A 21,528-nucleotide genomic window follows, 5' to 3' on the forward strand; every position below is an offset into this window, starting at 1 on the left:
TCATAAACCCTACCTCTTCACGCTCTTCACTCATAGAGAGATGTGTACCTCCCCCAGGTAAAGACATTTTCCTACATAACTACCCGCAGAAAGCTTACGATATGCTTCTGTACCTAGGCTCCCAAGGAAGCTAATGACCCGCTGAAGCAGGCGGCTTTGCTCTGATAGAACACGGTGCGCGTCACTGAGTGGATGCATGTCGCCAGCGCAGGCTCCATCTCACCGGTGCTGCACTTCCGGCCAAGAAGCGGACTTACCAGATACCTTCGTTTGCTAACGGCTCTCATGGAGGCCACGGGCTGTACTTCAACAGCATTTTGTGGGAAACGTGGCCAAAGCTGTGATCCTCTTTCTCACCAAACAGAATAATAATTTAAGTGGCAGATAAGCACAGTGCGAGAGACTCTGGGCAGTGTCATGGGACTGTTATCAAATGTTTGAAAGGCTGTCATTACAAATCATTAGACTGACTTTGTGTAACTATAAAGCAAAGACCTCGGATCAGAAAGAAAAATAAAAGGAGACAGAATTTCAAGAGCTGGACCATGGAAGCAAGCTGTCACCAGCAGGGATGATGCCCCTGGCCTGGAGGAGCTCACAGGATCACAGGTGGGAGGCTATGGTGGGGACTCTGGCACTCAAGGGGGTGAGTCTGACTTGTATGATCTTTTAGGCCTTTCAAGCCTGAATTTTATAATTCTCAGAACTGGAGTTGGATATTTATGCCTAGTTGAGAAACTGACTACTGAAACGAAGACGTTTAGATTTAATTACAGAAACTAAGACATTTAGATGTAACTATAGAAAGGGTTAATGACTTGTAATACCCAAAGGAAATAAGGGAGACGAATGAGTTTTAAACAGAAGCTAATGGGTATGATTTGAAGAAAGTGTTCCTCTATTTTGTAAAGCACTATATAGATTAAAAAATGTGATATTTGTCAGAGAGTGAGAGTCCTTTGTTTGGGGCTAATTCTATACTCCATGCAGGGCAGACCCTACAGAGAGAAAAATAAGGCAAAAAGCTCAAAATAGCAATAAATTGCTCAAAATTAGATACTGACAATTTTAGTGGAAATGTAGTAAAAGTCATGAGGTTGCTAAGGTTATCCAAGTTTGGTTACCAAAAACTTTATAAAAACTGGAACAGTATCTGTGAAGTAGAAGTTCTTAATCTTATGTAGGCTTTAATTTGTGAATGGAATGAAATTATATGTAAAATTTACATGCCTTTTCCTTTGGAGAGGAGTCAGAACTACCCAAGGGCCTGGGTTCCAACTGGCAGGGTTTGCACAGTGACCAGCAGCAGCAGCAGCAGCAACAGCACCCAACAAGCCAAACACCTGCCCGGTCACAATCCGTCCAGGTGATGCTAACATGGCTAAGATTCAAGAACCGTGCTCTGGAGTGAGCAATGAGGGCCTCTGTCCAGTAGTTTGCTTTTAATAAACTCATACAGGAAAACACTGGACTCTCAGGACATTAAAATGCAGGATGGCGTGCATGTGGCACAAATGCCACTCCTCATTCCTACACCCACAGCAGACACTGCTCAGAGACTGTTCTCTTTTTTGTTGTTTCCAGACAGAGCACCACAGTATCCCCACAAATCTCTCACGCAGCCCTGACCCACAGCTCAGTTACCTGCAGCCACTATTCACCAGCCATCCCTGCCCTGGTGCTTTGCCCACCTGGTAAAAGCGGAGGGGCCGCTAAGCCTTTGCTCAACAAGGAGGAGCACCCCCTCACCCCTCACCAGCTGTGCTGGCGAGATGAAAATAACTATTTCCACAGAAGGCTCTGCATACAACAAGCAGACCCTTGCAGAGGTATGGAGACTAAATTCTAAGCACAGCTTTAATTTACGTACTCCCTGTTTAACCCTGATTTCTACCTAAATACTTTAAACATACTGACAATAACCGCGCCTTTTAGACGTAATAGTGTAACAGCAAGCTTTTAGAATAATACTAAGTATTTATAAAAACAGATGAATGTGAAGGGGGAGATGGAGGAAGGATAAAAAAGGGAAACTGAATGGCTAACTGAATCCATTTCTCTAGGTAAGTTGAACGGTTACAATTTCCTAAAAGGTGGCGGGATAGACCAGACAAGCTCATGAGGTCCATTTCACTTTTACAGGGGCCCCTCCCTGGTGCACAGACGAGACCACGGCCCTAATCAGTGGAGCTGTTTCTTCCTTCAGGACTAAGGACACATCTGCACCCATCCACCGGGCAGCCGCACAGCCCCTTCCTGCATAAGTCACCTCTCCAGGTGGCTCACCTCACATGCCAGTGAGGTTTACGAAGACAGAGGAAATAATTAGGGGTGGGGGGGGGTAAGGGAGTGCGGTATACAAAGCTCAAAAGTGGACTCCACTTCCTGAATCTGGTGGCGGTGGGGAGGTGTGGGTTGAAATCTGGCCATCCCATGGTCCAGAACTCCCAGTCCTTCCTCACAGGTCATGAACAACGTAACGTTCTCCTCAGCAGTCGACCCACACCAGCCCAGCCCTGCTGCTCTGCTGGAGGATCAACCCGCTGATGGTGACACCAGCTGCTTCCCCATCTTCTCTCGCTGCATCCGGGGTGCGGCAGCGGCCTCAATGACCAATGTACCCTCGGTGGTCTGGTACCTTGATAGCAACGGGGTAAACTGTGGCTCCAATTTCAAAACTTCCCTTTTTGAACATCATCACTGATGTATTATTGATGCAGGTTCCTAAAATGCAGGAGAGAATAAAATGCTATTTCTTTTGGTCCTTTACCCCACAGATTAGGAGTTTAAGGACTAAATACAATAATAACAATTCTTATGATTCTTCAAACAGGATAAATCTTTCATCTTCCTGATTAACCCATGCCAGCTGAGACGAATGGTCAGAGACACTCAGCAGACTTGGCAGGTTTCGGTAAGAATGCTACAAGAAGCTGAAAGACCCTGTCAACACTAGAGAAGAGATTTCTTCGTTGGTCAAGTTCACACGGTGGCACTTAGTACGATTTCTAAACTTCTATGAGTTTTAGTCCCACGACCAATCTGAAAGAACCTAACATTATCTAGTGAAAATGCACAGCCCCAACAAAGGTTGAGGAGCTTGGTTCCCAGGCCACACCAGAGTCCCCATCTTGCATGGTCTCCCCCACAGCAGCTCTGTGGGGGCTGGCACCTTCTTACCCTCTGGGAAGATGAGGATAGGTAGTTTGCTTTTATCCTGCACGTGCTCAGTCAGTCTTTAGAAGAGAAAAAGAAAACAAAGGGTCAGACAGCCTAATGTCCCTTAGCACCAAAATGCATTTATAAATAACCTACAGAGATGCGACACTAGATGTTGTATAAAAACAAGTGAACAAATATGACCCTATCTTTTATAAACCCAGAATCTAAGTCTCACAATGACACAACTTAAAAGGACAGGGAAAAGCAGATGACTACTATTTTGTTTGTGCAGTTATTCAATCAAGTATCAATGTCTGTGTACAGAGAACACTGCTCAGATCTGGAACTGTCCACAGGACACGCCTGCCACAGAGCACCCTGAATAAGCACCTGCTACCGAACTTCCTAACTGCCTTGCTGGGCTGGATCTACAGCCCACCCAGCTTCACACTCTGTCCCTGAGAGGTGCAGCAAAGGGACTTTAATGGCAGGTTCATTTGTCCCCGTGGAAGACGGTCTCGGTTGGATCTGGATTCCTCTCAATTATACTGCAAAGCTTGTGCCATTACTTGCATGATTTATCCTTTTTTCAAGCTTGAAAATAGAACACTTTGTTACCGTGCCTAAAGTTTGTTTTTGTCATATGAATTGATTTTGAGACTTCAAATGGCAAAGTGCATATCTTGTTTGTTATAATGGGTACAAGAAATAAGAGGATTGAGTTTTGGCCTGCAATCCAAGTGTTGCTGGTTTGATTCCCAGTCAGGGTACATGACCAGGTTGCACACCAGGTCCCCAGTTGGGGGCACATGAGAGGCAACCACACAGTGATGTTTCTCTCCCTCTCGTTCTCCTTTCCCTTCTCTCTAAACAAACAGATAAATAAACAAACAAACAAACATATTTAAAAAATGCAGACTTTAAAAGAAAAAAAAGAAATAAAGGTTTAAGAACACTACTAACTTGGTAAATAATATTAGTGCTTCCATACTTTTCATATTCCATGTTTTACAAAAAACGTTTTTATTATGAAAGCAGTACAGGCTCAGTGTAGAAGACACTATAATTCCACTGTGGGAGGGATAACTACCTCTAAAATGCATACCTTCTCTGTTATTGGTCATATAAACAGCATTTTGTTGATTTACCTTTTAGCCACCAGGTGGCGATCTTTCACTTCAGACCGCTCAAACCAGACGTGAGGACAGGCCTTCACCATGGCTCTCTGAATCACACCCATGAGTCCCCCGTGCGCTTGACCCACCTAATCTCAGACAAAGGAATAACTGGTGGTGATGCCAACCTCACACAAACCCCCCACTCTGTGGAGAAAAGCCCAGATCCCACAAGATAAACACCCCAACCTCTCACACTCTACTGCTAACCACAGGTTTCTTGCTATTAAGAAAACTTGAATCTTAAATTTTATCTGTTTAATCAGTGATACCAGAGGTGTACAATGTAAAACATAGTTGAAAATCCTAAAACAAAATAATGAAGCTGAACAATACCTTGTGTAAGAATGCCCGCACTCCTGCCCTGGGCAGATTCTCATAGGCCCTTGAACGCAGTCCTTTCAAATCCTCCTTCCTTACCTTCACCCCTTTCCGTGTCGCCTAAATATCCAAAATCTAACCTTCAACCACTCTCAATTACTCTGCTCAGAATGTGCTGTTAAAAGTCCCACGGAGTTCTCAAAAGCAACAGAAACAGAGGCAAAAATCTAGGCTGGGGACCATACATTAAAACATGTTTACCTGTTTATACCTTTAACAAAGAGCTCAGGGAAGGGTCCCAAAGCCTCCCAGCCCTGACCAGTCTCTGAAGTAAGAAGTCTCGCCCCAAGAAAGCAACAAAAAGAAGTCTTACCATGGCATAATAGCCATCACTGGCCAAAATGATGACATCAATAGGAGAGGTATGATTGGCCACACAGATGCCACCGTTCCTAGGCCTGTTTTTCCTGTTCAGAATGTATGCAAAGCAACAAAAATTTGTGTGAAATGATTCTTTTGAACTCATCCCTCACCTCAGCTTCATCACCTCTAGCTGAAAGCTCCGAAGAGCCCGGTTGGCCGTTTGCAGCTGGGTTATGTTTTGCCAGCGCCACCTCCCTCTGTATCGTCCCAAGTCGCCTCACCTGTCATGGTAGGTAATGATGGCTGTCAGGGCTCGCACACAGATCCGGTAGCACATTAAGTGAACATGTTTACTCATGAACTCCTTACACCTGCAACAGCAAGACAAACATTTTTGGTTTTATTTTACATGTAGGAAGACAGGAAAAATTGCTGACTCCAACAATTTATCAAAGCCTACAGTCCTTTACGACTGCAAAATATTTTTATAAATATTAGTGTATATGGTAAAACCCTGCAATTATTAATATCTTTATGCCTACATGAGGAAACAAAGCAATAATGAGAATTGCTGAAACTCACATAAGTAGGTGGGTTTAGAATTCATAGCTCTAGAATTTCCTGCACAGGTGAGTCTGCTAGATTCCTCTCCCTTCTAGTCTACACCTAGAGGGAAGGCAAAGGCCAGAGTCCAACCTCCTAACTACCTTGGGCAGAAGAGATGTTGGCCTGCTCCGGAATTTCCCAGAAGGAGCAAATTTCTCCTTCAAAGAACAAAACAAAGAATCCCTACCTACATTTCTCATCCTCTTACCAACTTATCAACACAGCAGAATGCTCGAAACTAAACAACATGTTGTCAAATCTGCTCGCCTTGAACTCCAGTTTGTGGTTTCCCCCTTTTGTCTTTAAAATGGGAAGCGTGTGAGGGCTGGAGGGCAAAAAGGACAGTCATAGATCAAGATGGGTAAAAAAATAAAAGACTTGAATGCTGATGCCACTGTTACCATGGGGTTGTTTCATCTGTGGTTTGGCTGCACCCAGAGAAGCACCTGGCCTTCAAGGATCAGAGCCCCCACTGTGGAGCCCTTCAGACACGGACACTCCTGCTCAACTCACCTCCCGTTTGGCAAGTATCCCACCATGGTCGTGCCCACCACCAGAAGGCTAATCCCTGTGAAAGCGAGAGCTATCCTGTAATAAGAAGACAAATTAGAACACAGCAAACAAATCCTTGCACTATCTATAGAACTGACTGTATGAAAATGAAAGTGGGCATCATGAAAACACCCCCAAGACCTGATCACTTAGGACAGTGGTTCTCAACCCATGGGTCGCGACCCCTTTGGGGGTCGAATGACCCTTTCACAGGGGTCGCCTAAGACCATTGGAAAACACACATATAATTACATTTTGTTTTTGTGATTTATCACTATGCTTTAGATATGGTTGGGCGTCACCACAACATGAGGAACTATATTAAAGAGTCGCGGCATTAGGAAGGTTGAGAACCACTGACTTAGGACCTAGACTAGAGTTCCAGCTAGAAATGCAAGCAGCCCCATGAGAGCTGGAGATCATTTTGATTCCAAACCAACCACCACTATGGATCTGGCTCTCAGCTGACACCATCTCCTCAGGCATCAGGCAGCCAGGATGGAAAATCCTAATGCTGGCTGGTTATTCTGCCCTCAGGCACCTGCAGTCCTGCTGTTACCCTGCTTGAAACCTGGGCAGAAGCCCAGCTTCTCTGTGAAGCAACAGGAAGTAGAGCCTGAAGGCACCAGCATCTGGCAAGGCCCACTGAGAGAGCAAAGGCACAGCAGGACCACAGCAGGGCCAAGAGATCAATGCTGCCTCTGTAACAGAGTGGGAGAGAATTAGCCCTGCCCAGGGAGGAGTGGCCAGAAAGTGCAACGTGTCTTCTGTCCCCGTGTTTAGTCCATCTAGACAAGCAATTCGTCTTCACAACCTAAGTACTTCTGTGTGATATATGGAGAATCTAGGGCCTTTAAAGGACAATCCCAGTGTTAGTGTACACTTGCAAGGGTCAAAGGGCTGGCCGATGAAAGGGTCATACTATCCCTCCCAAGATAGGCAGACCATGCAAGGGGCTCCAGCCCCTTAGCCCCCTTGGGCCCTGCCCTCACCTGAGAGGCAGGAGGAAGCAATACCGAATCAGCACTCCTAAGCCCCACAAGACAGTGAGCCGGAGGCTGATGTACTGGAAGTTGTAATTGGTTCTGCTCAGCAGGTTCCAGGACTCCAACTCCTCTGCTGAGAATCTCTTTGTCACCTCATCATCCATAATGGTTTCCATTCCTTTCCGGCAAAAGTAGAAAATGTCAGAGAGCTCAAACTCTGGAGTATTATCCAGAGCCTTACTGCTACCACTTCGGCGAATTTCTTTGATCTCTTCTTCTAGTGAAGTGGGATCTTTTGCAATAATTCCTGCAAAAGAGAACACGCTGTCAACGTGGAAGAAAACAAGTTAAACATACTCAGAGTACATAGCCTACCTTTTATATCGTGAAGAGTCTGTGCGGAATTAAAAGCATTCAGAAACATATTTCAAATGAACCTTTTATGATGAGGATCAAGACCCAGTCTTACCGTTGGTATAGGGCTTGTAGAGTTGGTGGTTCTTTTCTTTGGCTCCTCTCTCCATTCTCAAGGTCGCCCACTGCAGGGGGGAAAACGGTAACAGTTAAGAAGGACCACCTCCGTTTCCATTCTGTGAAAGCCTCAAGGCCTCTCTCATCTGAGATCAGATTGTAGCCAAGAAAGCACCCATTCTGAAAGTCAACTCAAAGCTCTCTCCTCCTAGAGCAGCCCCCCTCCTTGATAACCTAGACCAAGAGTTAAGTCACCTGTAGTAAACAGCTGGAAACTGAGGAGCGTGGGTAAGCTTCTAGCTTCTCACTGCCTAACACTCTTGGTCTCCGGTTCCTTAAGGAACTCCCTAGCTGACATCACATGGATGTTCTTTCTTTGCTACCAAATAGCAGCTATTCGCAAACAGCAAAACCAAGCATCCTTTACGCTACTATCTGCCACCCAATGCTGCCCACCTCCCAAATTAGTCCAAGAAAGTGACTATTGTTTTCAAGTAAAAGATTTAAATAATATAGATGTCTAGACTGTCCATTTACCTCTAAGTAAAACCTTTCAACGGGAGAACCCTAGTTGATATAGAAAGTCCTAAGTGGCTTGGTGTTAAAAAAAAAAATGTTAGGAAGAAAAGAACACTATTTGGAGATTTAAAAAAAAAATCTAGGTTCGACATGGGCGCGCTGCAAGTGGCTTTGCTGTGGCTGATGAGATTTTCCAAAAAATAAAAATAAATCTAGGTTCAAATCTCAAGTTTGACACTTACGTCCCTTAAGTAACTCATTCCAACACTCTGAATGTTAGTCTTTTCTATCTACAAAGTAAAATAATGATATGTCAACCTTCTACATCACAAGATCACTCAAAGTCAAATGACGCTATGTATGTGACAGAACTTGGGCAAGTGCATAAAACCCTAACTGTAGCACTGGCTGATGTGGCTCAGTGGATTGAGTGCCGGCCTATGAACTGAAAGGTCGCTGGTTTGATTACCAGTCAGGGCACATGTCTGGGTTGTGTGTTCGGACCCCAGTTGGGGCACATGTAAGAAGCAACCAACTGAAGTTTCTCTCCCTCTCTCTAAAAATAATTTTAAAAAAATTTAAAGAAAAAGAGAGGCTCTTCCTAGAGCCTCCCCTTCCTTCATTAAAATCCTTTTTATTAAAGAGAGAGTCAGAGGCCAGGGTCTCCCACTATTAAATACTGAGAGGTAAATACATGACTTTATTTATTACCTACTGGAATATGTTACCACCAAAGAAAGTTGTGCCCACAGTGATCAAAGAAATAGAACAGTTATCTTAAAAGGTGTCTTTTCAAACTTGTTCCATTAAACAAGGTGGGAAAACCCTATCACTCCATGACACAGCAAAGTCCACATGGCCCAAAGCATTTGGTGTGTTTTTTTCTGGTAGAGCCTGAAGTATTAGCAAGACTGCTCTGCATGGTCTAGCAGAACCAAAGGCAGGACACAAGTTTAATTAGTAATCTGACCTCATCTAGAAATTCCTTCAAACTCCACTGCCTAGAAAAAACAGAAGGCAAAGAAAGGTCTAAGGCAAGAAAACTCACAAATACCCATTTTCTGTATTTCAGATACTTAGCCATTCACGTCTTTTGGCTCTAAGCACGGATGATCTTCTCTAGAAGAAAATGTAAATATAACTCCTAAAATGGGGGAAGGTGAATTTCATCTGGGAGCTCTATCCAGGGAAGAGGCGAGTAAGGGGCTAGTGAGTTCACAACAAGCCTGGCATACAGACAGGGAGCTCAACGAGAGTTCGGGGCTTTCCGATTTGACCAAGACTCAGTGTTAGCATTACAAGTGTAGTCAGAACCAGAAAACAGCACACAATCAGAATTGGTTCTGTACTGACAATTCTGATCCTTAGATTAGGACATAACAGGTAGGTACTATATGCCATCAGGCCTCCTGGATGCAAGACTCTAAGACTGTGAGGGCTGCTTTGCTACGCAAAGTTTAAGACGGCTGTGGATTTCTGTTGTCATTGGACCGGTACTGCTTAGATGAGACTCTATGTCTCCTAGCTCTACATGTAACAAAGCTGTCGCAAACATCCCCTTGCCTTCCTGCTTTACCTTGCTGAATTTCAGGTACATTACAAAATGCTTCTGTGTTTGAGAAAGAACTGTCCACTCACAGAAGAAAAGAGGGCAGGGTTGGAGGAAGCTGGTTGTTAGCCGCGACAGCCTGCTCAGGCATGGCCAGGCTGCTTCGTCCCCGTGCAGAGGACTGACCGAAAGGGTTGCTGCACATCAGCAACGCCACATAACTACACAACTGGCTTCTCTGCGCTGTCACTTTAAGAAGTACAGCGCTCAGATATCCAGAATAAAACTGAGAATCCCAGGTTCAGAGTTCATTTCTCTATAAACCTCCTCTCACTCACCCCGTGAGATGCCATTTACTACACTGTCCGTATCAGATCACTAAATTATTCCCTTTTCAGCGTCTGCCAGACAGAGAAGAGACCACTTAAGGGCATTAGCAATGCTGCGCTCTTGGGTAACATTAACCCAACACACACCTTGGCAGGTGAAATGCAGGCCCAGCCCTTAGGAATGCAGATGGTTTGATGGTGCTTTTAGCTATTCATTCTGTTGGACACTACAGTTTAGGAACTAATCACACGATTAAGGTCCAACAGTCTTAGCAACGCTAATCTCAGCAGAAACTGCCCTTTCAGCCAGCTTCCATTGCATTTTCCCATGAACTAACTAGATATACCCAAAGAATCAGACCCATTAAAAAACTTGGCTCCCAACATCCATGACCGTCTATGTGCCAAGCGAAGGCTACGTCTTTTAACAACTTTTTTCTCTCCCCGCTTCAGTTATAATCTCTAAGTAGCTACTGCCAAATCTACAAATCTTGACTGTGCCAACCTCACATTTCCAGTCACCCGCTGCTCACCTCCACACCAAGTCCAACCAGCCCTCACCATCCAGCAGGCTGGGGTTTAAAGGCAACATGCCTTCTTCCAGCCTGCAGTGTGCACTCCACCCTCTGGGCCTCCTACTGTGGCTCTGGGATCACTCTCACTCTGTCATCCAAGCTTTCAGGCTTCCCATCTGTCAACAACTCCTATTAATCTTGCCCTGAAGTGGCTGTCTTTTACTGCAGTCTCTGCTGTCATGCCACTACCTTCGTTCCGCACTTCTCCTGCCCATACTATTAATGCAGCAGCTTTATTAATTGTTCTTTCCTTCCTCCAATCCATCTGAACATATGCTACCGATCTCACCATGTCACTGCCTTGCTCAAAAGCCTTCAATGGCTTCTCAATGCCTAAGGAAATATTCGGCTTTATAGTCTACCTCATTTCCTCCGTGCACCCAATGTTTTTGCTCTACAGAACTACGTACTATCTCTAAACAAGACTGTATTTTCTCATCTGCACTTCTAGAATGATTTTTGCTCTTTAAGATGCAGTTCAAATGCCAACTCTTACATGAAAAGTTATCTACCCAATTCCTGCATTCAGAATTAATCTTTGTATATTTTAACTGGCATATTATGAATCAGTTATGTAAGCATATATTTGTCATTTTGACTAGACTATAAATACCTTGAGGGGTAGGAGCCAGAACCTACCCATATTTGCATTCCAACCTTGCACTTAGTAGGCAGTCAATAAGGGCTGCGTTTAATTATGTTATTTGGGCATTTAGTGCTGACACATTATGGTGGGAGTAGGTGATTTTTGGAAATATGCGCACAAATTTTGTTTTTACGTAAAATCACTATAAATGAAAAACTACTTCGAATCTTTTAATGAAACTTTGATTTTCTTACCTTAGAATGTATTCTTCATTATTATGAGAGATAAAGGCATTGTATGCAGATTTTACGAAAAACGTAATTTTACGTGGCCTGTCAACAATGTGTTAACCAATTGAAGGTTCATATGAAAAGATAAAAATCTAAAATGATAAAACCTAAAACTACTTCCAATCACCTTCTCTGTTACAATCACATTCTCATCTTCTTCATTTCGTCCTGTAAGCTACTCCAGGTTATGTTAAAATCACCCTTCTCATGGGGGCAGAAAGGACATATCTGATTCAAATGAACTCTTTCACTTATAATCATGAGATAGTAGGTACTACTATTCCAATTCTCTAGATGAGGAAGCAGACTAGAAAGTCTGATGACTTCAGTCGAGTTTTGGAGCTGGCAGGAAAAGCCCTTGATTTAAAGCTGAGGGCCACTTGACTCAAATCTCATTCCCATCCCACCACATTTCCCCTACCTGTACAGTCTACTCAGTTTCCTCAAGGCTCCTATGACTCTCCACCAATCAATTCTGCTTTGGAGGTTAGCACCAAATGACAACTCTCCCATGTTCTCAAACCTGACCTGATCAACCCTTTTCATATCAGGCGAGAACACTCAGGCCACTTACTTTCATCTTGGTCCTTTATAACCAGACTTTCTTCTCTCTGCCTTCCCAAACCATTCTCCACCCAGTTTCAAGCCCACTCCTAGCAATTCTACCCCAAATAATACCATGACCACTGTCTTGAGGTAAATCTGAAGCACAAACATTAAGAAAACTAAAACTTTCAATAGCATGCTGCCCTCTGCACATATTTTCTGTGACTCAGAATTAACAGGACCAGCAACTGAGTTAAGTCTTCCAGGAAAGGGAACAGAAAAAGACACTGACCCACCCATATTCCCTTTATACTCCTTCCTTGGCAGGTATTATATCAAGGTTCCTTTACATAGAAAGAGGAACTAATCATGGGAAACTAGTTGTTATGTCAGGGCTTACTGAGGTCCACCAAAAACACAGGTATACAGACTATTAGATATCCAATTTTAATAATCTTTCTGAAGATTATCTAGTACAATGCAAAACTGGCTGATAAAAATACAAAATTTTATGAACATGCTATTAGCACAACCATAAAATATGAATGTGTATTGTTAAAGGCTGAAAGGTAATGCAAAAAAAATTTAAGGTGTTGTAAGCTGGACAACATGAATGAATGTTTAAAATTCTTTAACATTATATTGTCTGGTTATCTATTGCTACATAACAAACCACCCCATTAACTCAGTAGCTTAAAGCACTATCATCATTCGTTTTGCTCAGGAATCTGCAAATTGCAGAGTTTGGCATCAGCTGGGTGGCTCAAAGGCTGGGGGCCGGACCCCGCTGAAGGCTCGCTCATTCCTGCGTGTGGCGTTGATGCTGGTTGTCAGAATCTCATTGGGGCTATGAGCTGGAACACCTACCCGTGGCTTGGGCTTCCTCACAAGATGGAGTCTGGGTTCCAAGGGCAAGCATCCCGGGAGTCAGACAGCAGTTACACTGCCTTTTTTAAACCTAATCTCACATGTCACACAGCATCACATACACCACATTCTATTTGTGAGCAACAAGTCATAAGGCAGATCCCCATTCAAGAGGAAATCAATCAAACTCCATCTTTTGATAGCAGACATAGGAATCACTTGGGGAGTTTAAAAAAATAATGCCCAACCAGACCAATTAAATCAGAATCTTTGGGGACACTCTAGTGCTCCCAAATAAGTATTTTTGAAATGCTTTCTCAGGCGATTCAAATGTGCAGCTGTGAGAGAGAGACACACAGAATTAAGATGCTCTCTGAGCTTTCTTCCAGCTGCAAAATTGTACCTGTCAACCCAATTCAGGAGGTGAAGAAGAGGCTTAAAAAAAGGCAAAATAAAGATCGGTCCTCTACTAAAATACACCGACCAGAACAGGTGTATTTTAGATGTTTACACGGATATACAGATGTATGCTTTCCAAGACCGAACACAAGCTTGGCCAAATCCAACTTATAGCTAATACTAGTACAGTAATGGTTAAAAATAGTATTCAGTTCTTACTGTCCATTAAGATCTACTCAGAGCAATAACCCTTTGTTAGAGGGTGAGAAGAAATAGAGCCACCCTATGTCCTTGCTGGTACATATCAGTTCTTCCTAGCCTACCCCTTACCCTAGCTTGTTACCAAGTAGTAACTATCCATAGATGCTCAACAGGGCAGAAGGCACAGAGCCCACTGAATGCCTGACACATACCTCTAGGTAACAAGATGTACAAATCTAGTTCCTGAAATTCTAAATCTTGAGGTCAAAAATGAGCACTTTACCATGATCACTTCTAAAGTACCTGTGCCCCAACCCGGTGATTTTCAAGATGTAATCACAGTCTCTGATGGCTTAAGATTACCTGTCCTATGGATTGTTCCCACAATATATATTTAATGAAGCTTCCATTATAATCTACCCTAAAAGTTGCAAGAATGTACATTTAAAAACATAGTTCCAATAAGAAGGATTTACCTGGCTGTGAACTTGAAAATAGTAATCTTGGGGGATATTTTCAAAATGGAATAGGGAATCATACTTGGATTCCAGGCCTCTGTCCCACCCAAAGTGATCCAAGTTAAAAAATTTTAGCTACTATAGAAGAACCCTAGGCTGATAACTACTATTCCTATGTTTTAAAAAATGAAAATTTCCATAGGTCTATGAATCAATCACTTGCTTATAAACTTGAATAAAAGCTGGACATCGCTCACTGTTGTGTCCTGGAAGTTTGTCAGCTGTTCTACTGATTCTGCACTGTGAGATATATAGTCCACAGGAACCCTGGGATCTACTGAAGATTTTCTTGGACTGAAATGTAAGAAAATTAGGTTTCCCGATTAATTAAAATAAACACTACACATCAGTAAAGCAACTAGTCCAATACTGATTAAATTACCACTTCTCAAGCTCTAATGTGCATATAAATCACCCGGATCTTATTGAAATGCAAATTAAAATTCAGTAGTAGGTCTGGAGTGGGCCTGGGACCTCCATTTCTAACCAGCTCTTAGGTGTACTCATGCTGCTGGTCTCCAGACCTCTCCATGAGTAGCAAGGAACTAGATAACCCAGGAGACCATAAGTAGTGCTCAAAAACCATACTGAGAACAGGTACTCAAACAAGTGAATATATACACAGCAGCACTATTGACAATAGCCAGAAAGTGAAAACACTCTATTAATAAATAAGAAAATTATAGTACACACAATAAAATATTATTCAGCCATTAAAAAAAGTACTGAAACATATTACAATGTGGATGAAACTCAAAAACTTTATGCTAACTGAATGAAGCTAGTTGGGCACAAAAGAGCACATTTTATATTATTCTATTTATGTGGAATATCCAGAACAGGTAAATCTAGAGACAGAACAGACTCCTTCCTGGTTACAGGGAGTTGAGGGAGGGGAGAAGGGTGGCAACTGGTTAATAAGTGTGGGGTTTCCTTTTGGAGTAATGAAAATGTTGTGGACCTAGGTAGAGTTGAGGGTTGTATAACACTGTAAATACAGTAAATGCCACTAAATTGTTCACCTTAAAATGGTTAACTTTATGTCAAGTTCACCTTAGTTTTAAAAATGTAAAATAATCAATTTTCATAGAAACATTAAATAGCAGAAGACAGCACCCAATATTCAATAATATACATAAAAAAATTTCCCACTGTAATGCAACATTTCATATAGCTCACCATCCTTCTGAGTCTTTATACCTTCATTGATAAAATGTAGGTACCCTGTCCACTGCAGAATTATAAAGAACCAAAGGAAAATGAATAAAATTATTCTCTGAACCATTAGATACTATATGAATAGATAAAACTGTGTTGTTTTAAAAGTACCTAAAGATCTGGGGATGACTGAAAACAGATATTGCTAACAAATGACCAAATCTTTGGACAGATATTAAATCTTGGAGCACAGATCAGCTTCCAGGAAATATACTTCTCACCCATTTCTTTTACATTATGACCAGTTTAGTTCAGCAGTATAATTTCTTAGGTCCTGACACATGTTAAGAAATTTATTATCCATCTCCTCTAAGAAAATAAAACAATTCATCAAATGCCCTTTTTCTGTTAATTAATTTCGCCTGAAATGCAAGAACCTATCTAAGATAAATGTTTGAAGGAGAGAAAAAAAACTCTCCCACATGTATCATAGGACTATTTCAGCAGCTGCTTGTGTCTCAATATCTATTACATAAAAAGTGGGTTCTGGCAGTTCTTTTTTCCCTTCAGTTTTAAGCCCCTCTCTTAGAAATAAAGATGGAAGATATAGTCATGGACTAGATTCCTTTGCTGAGATGAATCAAACATACAAGTGCCTTGGCTCAAAAGAAAGACTTCTAAAGGGTATCACACATGCACGTTTATTCTTTTTACTCAAAATGCCACTTCCCATTCTCCCAACTTTCCTCATATCCGATAGAGGTAATAATCAATCACAGAAACACAACTCTTTCCCGCCTCTGTGAAGCAACCATTTGGAAACAGCACAACTCACCGCAAAAATTTTTAACAAAGTTTTCATGTAGAGCTTTCGAATACCGAAGGAGACGCCAAAAATAGCGGGCACTATGATGAAAACGAGGAGGAGGGTGAAGAGGACAGTCAGGGAGATGCCCAGGAGGTTGACAATCAGGCTATCAAAAGGCAGCAACAGGAACATGGTGGAGGATCCAGGCCAGGCCAATGCCTCCTCCCCAAGAACAAAGCACAGCCTTCAGATGGGCCTCTCAGACAGTACCAGCCTGGGAAAGGAAGCGAGTTCCCAGCAAAAAGCAGACTCCATTCCAAAGTTCACATCATTCAATGGCTTGAGAGTAGACTGACGGCATAAAGAGCCACAGCAGGCAGCCCCCAAAACACCCGATCTCCCAGAACAGATGGACTTTGGGGGTGAACGAGGCAGGATCAATCTTCACTATGAGCATTCGAGTCCAGGCTGCCTTTATGTGACCGAGTAGTGAGGAAGGGATCTCTGCTCGGCTACCCTTATACTGCTTCCAGAAGTTTTACTTTATTTTCCTGCCCATGAGCATTTAGCAGATAAATCTGTCTTGAATATCTGTCATTGCCAGAAGTACCAAGAAGAGTTCAACTTGGTGCCAGAAAAATCCTGATAACTCCTGTGGAGGGGGTGTGACTGCTGGCACTTCACACAGAAGGCTACTGAACTTGCATATGTGGAAATTAAATAAATGTTTTACTTGAAATTCCTTCATAAGCTGAAAACTGTGTTCATTGTAGAACGTTCATATCTGGCCCCATCTTCCTCTAGAGGCTTCCTGGTGCACGCTGCTTCCAGGACCCTCCTACCTGGAGAGCTACAGTCTTTGCCAGGAGGACACAGATGCTGGCACGGAACGTCTCATACTGCCTGTGGTGAGTGTAATTCCAGACGCTCCTGGCACTGGTTTCCTCTGGAGAGTCTTCTCCCTAAGGTTCCCTTTCTCAGCAGTGACTGGAGTTCTTGGCAGAAGTTGCTTACATGCTGCCAAAGCTGGAGGTGGAAACAGAAACACCATCAGTCACAGAAATCAAGAGGACAAACAACAATATCCTTTGGGGGTGGCGGACTGTTTTAGGGTAAGCCCAGAGTCAGTGCCAGCTTCTCAAGAAAGCAAGGTCAATGGGACTGGGCAGAGCAACAGGTAGCAGACACAAATATGGGAGGAAAACACACAGGTGTTTCGTAAGTTTTCAATTCCGATGATATGATCTGTGGCCACTCAGGCTATAGAAACAGAAATCTATGGATACAGGACACATCTGAAAAGATAAAGAGGATATACTGTGAAAAGTAAATTTCCCTCTTACTTGTCCCCCAGCTACCCAGAGTTCTTGTCTAGGTACACTCATTATTACCAGCTTCACATTCTTCCTGCTATCCTATGCTTATACAAGTAAATCATCATCGATCTTTCCTATCCCCCACCTTCCAGTCTGGCCACAACACTGATGGCACACTATGAACGTTGTTCTTTGCCTTGCTTTTTGTTTTGTTTTTAGTTTAACACATCATGGAAGAGTGTTGAATCAACACATATGTAGCTCCCTCACTTTTTACAGGTACATAATTTTTAACTGTAAGCATGTGCCATGATATAGTTAACTGGTTTTCTGAGGTTGGACACCAATGTTTCCATTTTTGTGTTGTTATAAATAATGTAATGAATAACCATGTGCATCCATGATTTAGCACACAAAATGAACAAGCAAATATATTAGCAGGATAAATTCCTAGAAAGGGAATTACAGGGGAAAGGAAATACATAGTTTTAATTTTAAAAGATATTGTTACATTTTCTACAGAGATTAAACTACTTCGGCTTATCTCCCCACACTGGCCACTATTTATTTTTTTAAGACTACTTTTTAGAGCAGTTTTGGGTTCACAACAAAATTAAGAAGGAGGTACAGAGATGTACCCCACTGGAGAGGTAGATTTATTACAATTTATGAACTTATATCAACATACCATAATCGCCAAAAGTCCACAGTTTACATTATGACTCACTCTTGGCGTACATTCTATAGGTTTGGACAAATGTATAATGACATGTGTGTCCATCATTACAGTAGCATACAGAACATTTTCACTGCCCTAAAAATCCTGTGCTCTGATTATTCATCCTTCCCTGCCCCAACCCCTGGTGATCAATAATCTTTTTACTGTCTCCATAGTTTAGCCTTTTCCACAATCTAGTTGGAATCACATAGTATGAAGCCTTTTTAGACTGGCTTCTTTTGCTTAATATAGCCACTCCCTTGTAAAATTCCACTATTTCATATATCTTTCAAAACTATTCCAGTTTTATAATACCATCCCTAATCACAATTTACCAATGCAAGTCCTGAACTTGGGAGCATCCTGACAAACATTCTGGCTTCACACATGTCAACTTCTGGTTCTGCTCCAATACATTAAGAAGGTCAAGGAGAAATAAAAGGTTACTAACTTTACTTTAAATTTTGTACAATGCTTTTTAGAACTCAAAGCCCTTTCACATGCCCATTTTACCATTAGGAAACCGAGCAAGGTAGACACATATCCAGTTCTGACTCCTAACCCATTACTGCTCCCATTATATTCCCAAACATCTAACAATCAAGAGACATGATAGTTCAGTGGCACCAAGTCAGAAATACCAATTTCTGTATTTGATCCTCGACATCTTCCACTTTAACATTACCATCATTATTGCTAACATTTATCGAATATTAACAATACTGTGGACACTGAGCTAATATAGTAAGCATTTTATATTATACTATACTCACTTAATTCTCACAACAACCCTATGGTGAAGTTGTTATTATCATTACTATTTATAGGTGAGGAAACTGAGGCTTAGAGGATGAAGTAAGTTACCTATGGCCACAGCTAGTAAGTGGCAGAGCAGGAATTTGGACAAGTATATTTGTCTCAGAGCCCAGCTCTTTAACCATTATGCTCTCCAGCTCCCAGGCTACCTTGAAATCCATAAACACTTCCTTCCTGCCAGTCCTGCTCTACAGAACTTCTTGTGATCAGAGAAAAACCACAAGGCAAATCTGGACTCGTGTGTCAGAATCTGGTGTTCTCAGAATCCAAGGGACAAACCTGCTTTCATTTTTATAAACTAGCCAAACGGATTATACATGCCAGATTTCTTACTACATCCCAACAGAGGTTCAGGAAATTAGATACATTTCTGAGACAACTTAATTTGCGGTCTGGGTTACTGGATTCCCTAAATCTGTGTAATTCTAGTCTAATTCTTGGGCCACACCTCGGTTCCATTCTTCCATCCCAGTTACCCTTGGCCAGCTCTCCCATGGGAAAGAGGCAGCTTGATGTCTCTGTCCCACTAGACAGCTGGTGTCACACTGGCCAAGGTTACCTTAAGTTGCATGGAACCAAGGTGACTGACAGTAGGGTCACTTTGACATCTCACGCCAGAGTTTCTTTGGATTGCAATCATCTGAGAATTTCTAAAATTATGCTGGATTCATGTCCCCAAAACATTAAAGTAAACACTTTTTAAGAAATCAACTAATTTCTTCACCTCGTTCAGAGGTTGGCAAATCATCAGGGCCTATTGGCCAAATCTGGCTATGGTTTTTATAAGGCTCACGACCTAGGGACGGTTTTTACATCTTTAGAGTTGTAAAAACAAAGAATAATACGTGACAGAGATCAGAGTCCGAAAAGCCTAAAATATTTACCATCTGACCCTCTACAAAAGTAAGTTTGCTGATCCATGACCCAGCTGCTCTTCCTCCTCTGAAAGGTAGTGAACTTACCCTTTGTCCCAGCCCACCCCTGAGTTCTTGCTTACCAGTGCCAGACTCCAGAACAGAGAACAGTAAAACTAGCCAAACAAGTTATCTGGCCAACACTAAACAATCCTCATATTAATTCTTAAAAGCAGAGAAAAAGCAAGCAAGCTACAGTTATCAAACAGGATTCCAAAACATCTTGCTGCATGAGCAAAGCAGTCATTAAAGCCAGAGGTATTAATAACCGTACCTTAAGGGCCCCTTAACACAGACCTTGATCTCTAGAAATATCTGAAAATTGCTCATATCAGAACTCAATCACACCACAATTTCTAGATAACTGCTCATTTAGGAGAGAATATCACTTTGTCTCAAGTAAATATAACCATGACTCCTTAAGCATGAGGCAGGGGAAGCCATTAACTACAACGAATATGTATTCTTTCTCTTCCACAGCTTTCAGCCAAATTCAATGAGTCATTTGGACCAAAGTTCCCCCAACAGCCCACGTGGTCCAGAGAAAAACATAAGAACCAACTAGTTCTGACCTTTCAGGAGGGAAGATGGCTTAACTCTAGGGATGTGACAGAGCCCATTGCTAAGCTAACTAAGCTCTTCAACCCTCTGGGCAATACGGGCTTTTAGGCCCCCAAATAACCCAATCTCCAGTATACCTCAGTTCTCAGACTGACTAGTTCATGCATTTAACAAATACTTACTGGGCACATACTGTATGCCACATATTAAGTTAGGTGTTAGATACTTAGTGGAGAACAAATATGCCTAGAGACAAGTATTTAACAAATAAGCATTCACATAGTCATAATTTCATATAATGATTAATAAGGAAGAGAGGCCTGGAAGAATAAATAACAGATGGAACTTACAAACACTGATGTGAGAAACATCAATCAGTTGCCTCCTGCAACCAAGCATTATCCAGCAATCAAGGTATGTGCCCTGACTAGGAATTGAACCTGCAACCTTTTGGTGTTTGGGACTGAGAAACTCAAGAGTTAAAAAGATTTTAGCTTTAGTTATAGCTCACAGGCTTAAGTGATTAATGCATGTGGAAAGCTGTTATTCCAGGAACTGAAATGTATGACCTATGTGACTCCATGACTCCAGAAGGTCAACAAACAATCCAACCTTTTGTACCCGACAGGGTCTGCAAGCTATCAAGACGTTCCAGGCCCCGTGACACAGATAAAGAATTGTTGATCAGCAGATAAAGAAATACTAGGAAAATCACTGCAGGACTGCAACTCTTATCCAATTAACCTTCTTTCCAACCCCCTTACCTACCTTTTCTTCTTATAAAAAGGTCAGCTTGAGATGAGATGTTAAGACAGTTTTTAGGGCACATAACCAACTGTCTTCTCAGATCACTGGCATCTGAATAAAGTGCCTATAAAGAGTCAATCCTTGTCTCTACTTATTGGTTCTGGTAGTGACAGGCAGCATGAACACATGGTGACGGGTGGTATACCTTTGGAACCCTCCAGTGTGGGTATTTAGTGGGGAGTCCCATTGGCTGCCTGGACTAGCGGGGCCTCAGGGTGAGGATTTGGAAACTCCCTAGCCAAGTGATTTCACTTGGGGACTGTCCTCAGATTCCTGACACTCCCTGTTGCCTTCAGTTTCAATTGAGTCACTGTGCTTTCTGGTTCAGGATTACAGTCCCAGTTATAACTTAAAACAGTTGTCAGAAATTGAGGTGCTTTCTGTTTTGTGTGATGTTACAGAGCTCTGTCTGGTA

At 42.3% G+C, this 21,528-nt stretch overlaps 1 protein-coding gene across 1 annotated transcript in view; it reads right to left on the bottom strand.

Moving 5' to 3' along the window:
* Positions 1-21,528, bottom strand: part of GPAT4 (glycerol-3-phosphate acyltransferase 4) — a 35,095-nt gene that overhangs the window by 3,556 nt on the left and 10,011 nt on the right. Inside the window, exons 2-10 of the mRNA XM_090258914.1 lie at positions 16,009-17,007; positions 7,635-7,704; positions 7,172-7,472; positions 6,141-6,215; positions 5,303-5,392; positions 5,032-5,125; positions 4,311-4,426; positions 3,181-3,236; positions 2,639-2,724 (exon numbers count right to left, since the gene is read on the bottom strand). Coding sequence (XP_090115040.1) covers positions 2,639-2,724; positions 3,181-3,236; positions 4,311-4,426; positions 5,032-5,125; positions 5,303-5,392; positions 6,141-6,215; positions 7,172-7,472; positions 7,635-7,704; positions 16,009-16,173 — 1,053 coding nt within the window. The 5' untranslated portion in view covers positions 16,174-17,007. The remainder of the gene's footprint in view (positions 1-2,638; positions 2,725-3,180; positions 3,237-4,310; positions 4,427-5,031; positions 5,126-5,302; positions 5,393-6,140; positions 6,216-7,171; positions 7,473-7,634; positions 7,705-16,008; positions 17,008-21,528) is intronic.

The sequence above is a fragment of the Furipterus horrens genome, unplaced genomic scaffold (assembly GCF_987537825.1).
Source record: "Furipterus horrens unplaced genomic scaffold, mFurHor1.1.pri manual_scaffold_12, whole genome shotgun sequence".
In the NCBI taxonomy this organism is placed as follows: Eukaryota; Metazoa; Chordata; class Mammalia; order Chiroptera; family Furipteridae; genus Furipterus; species Furipterus horrens.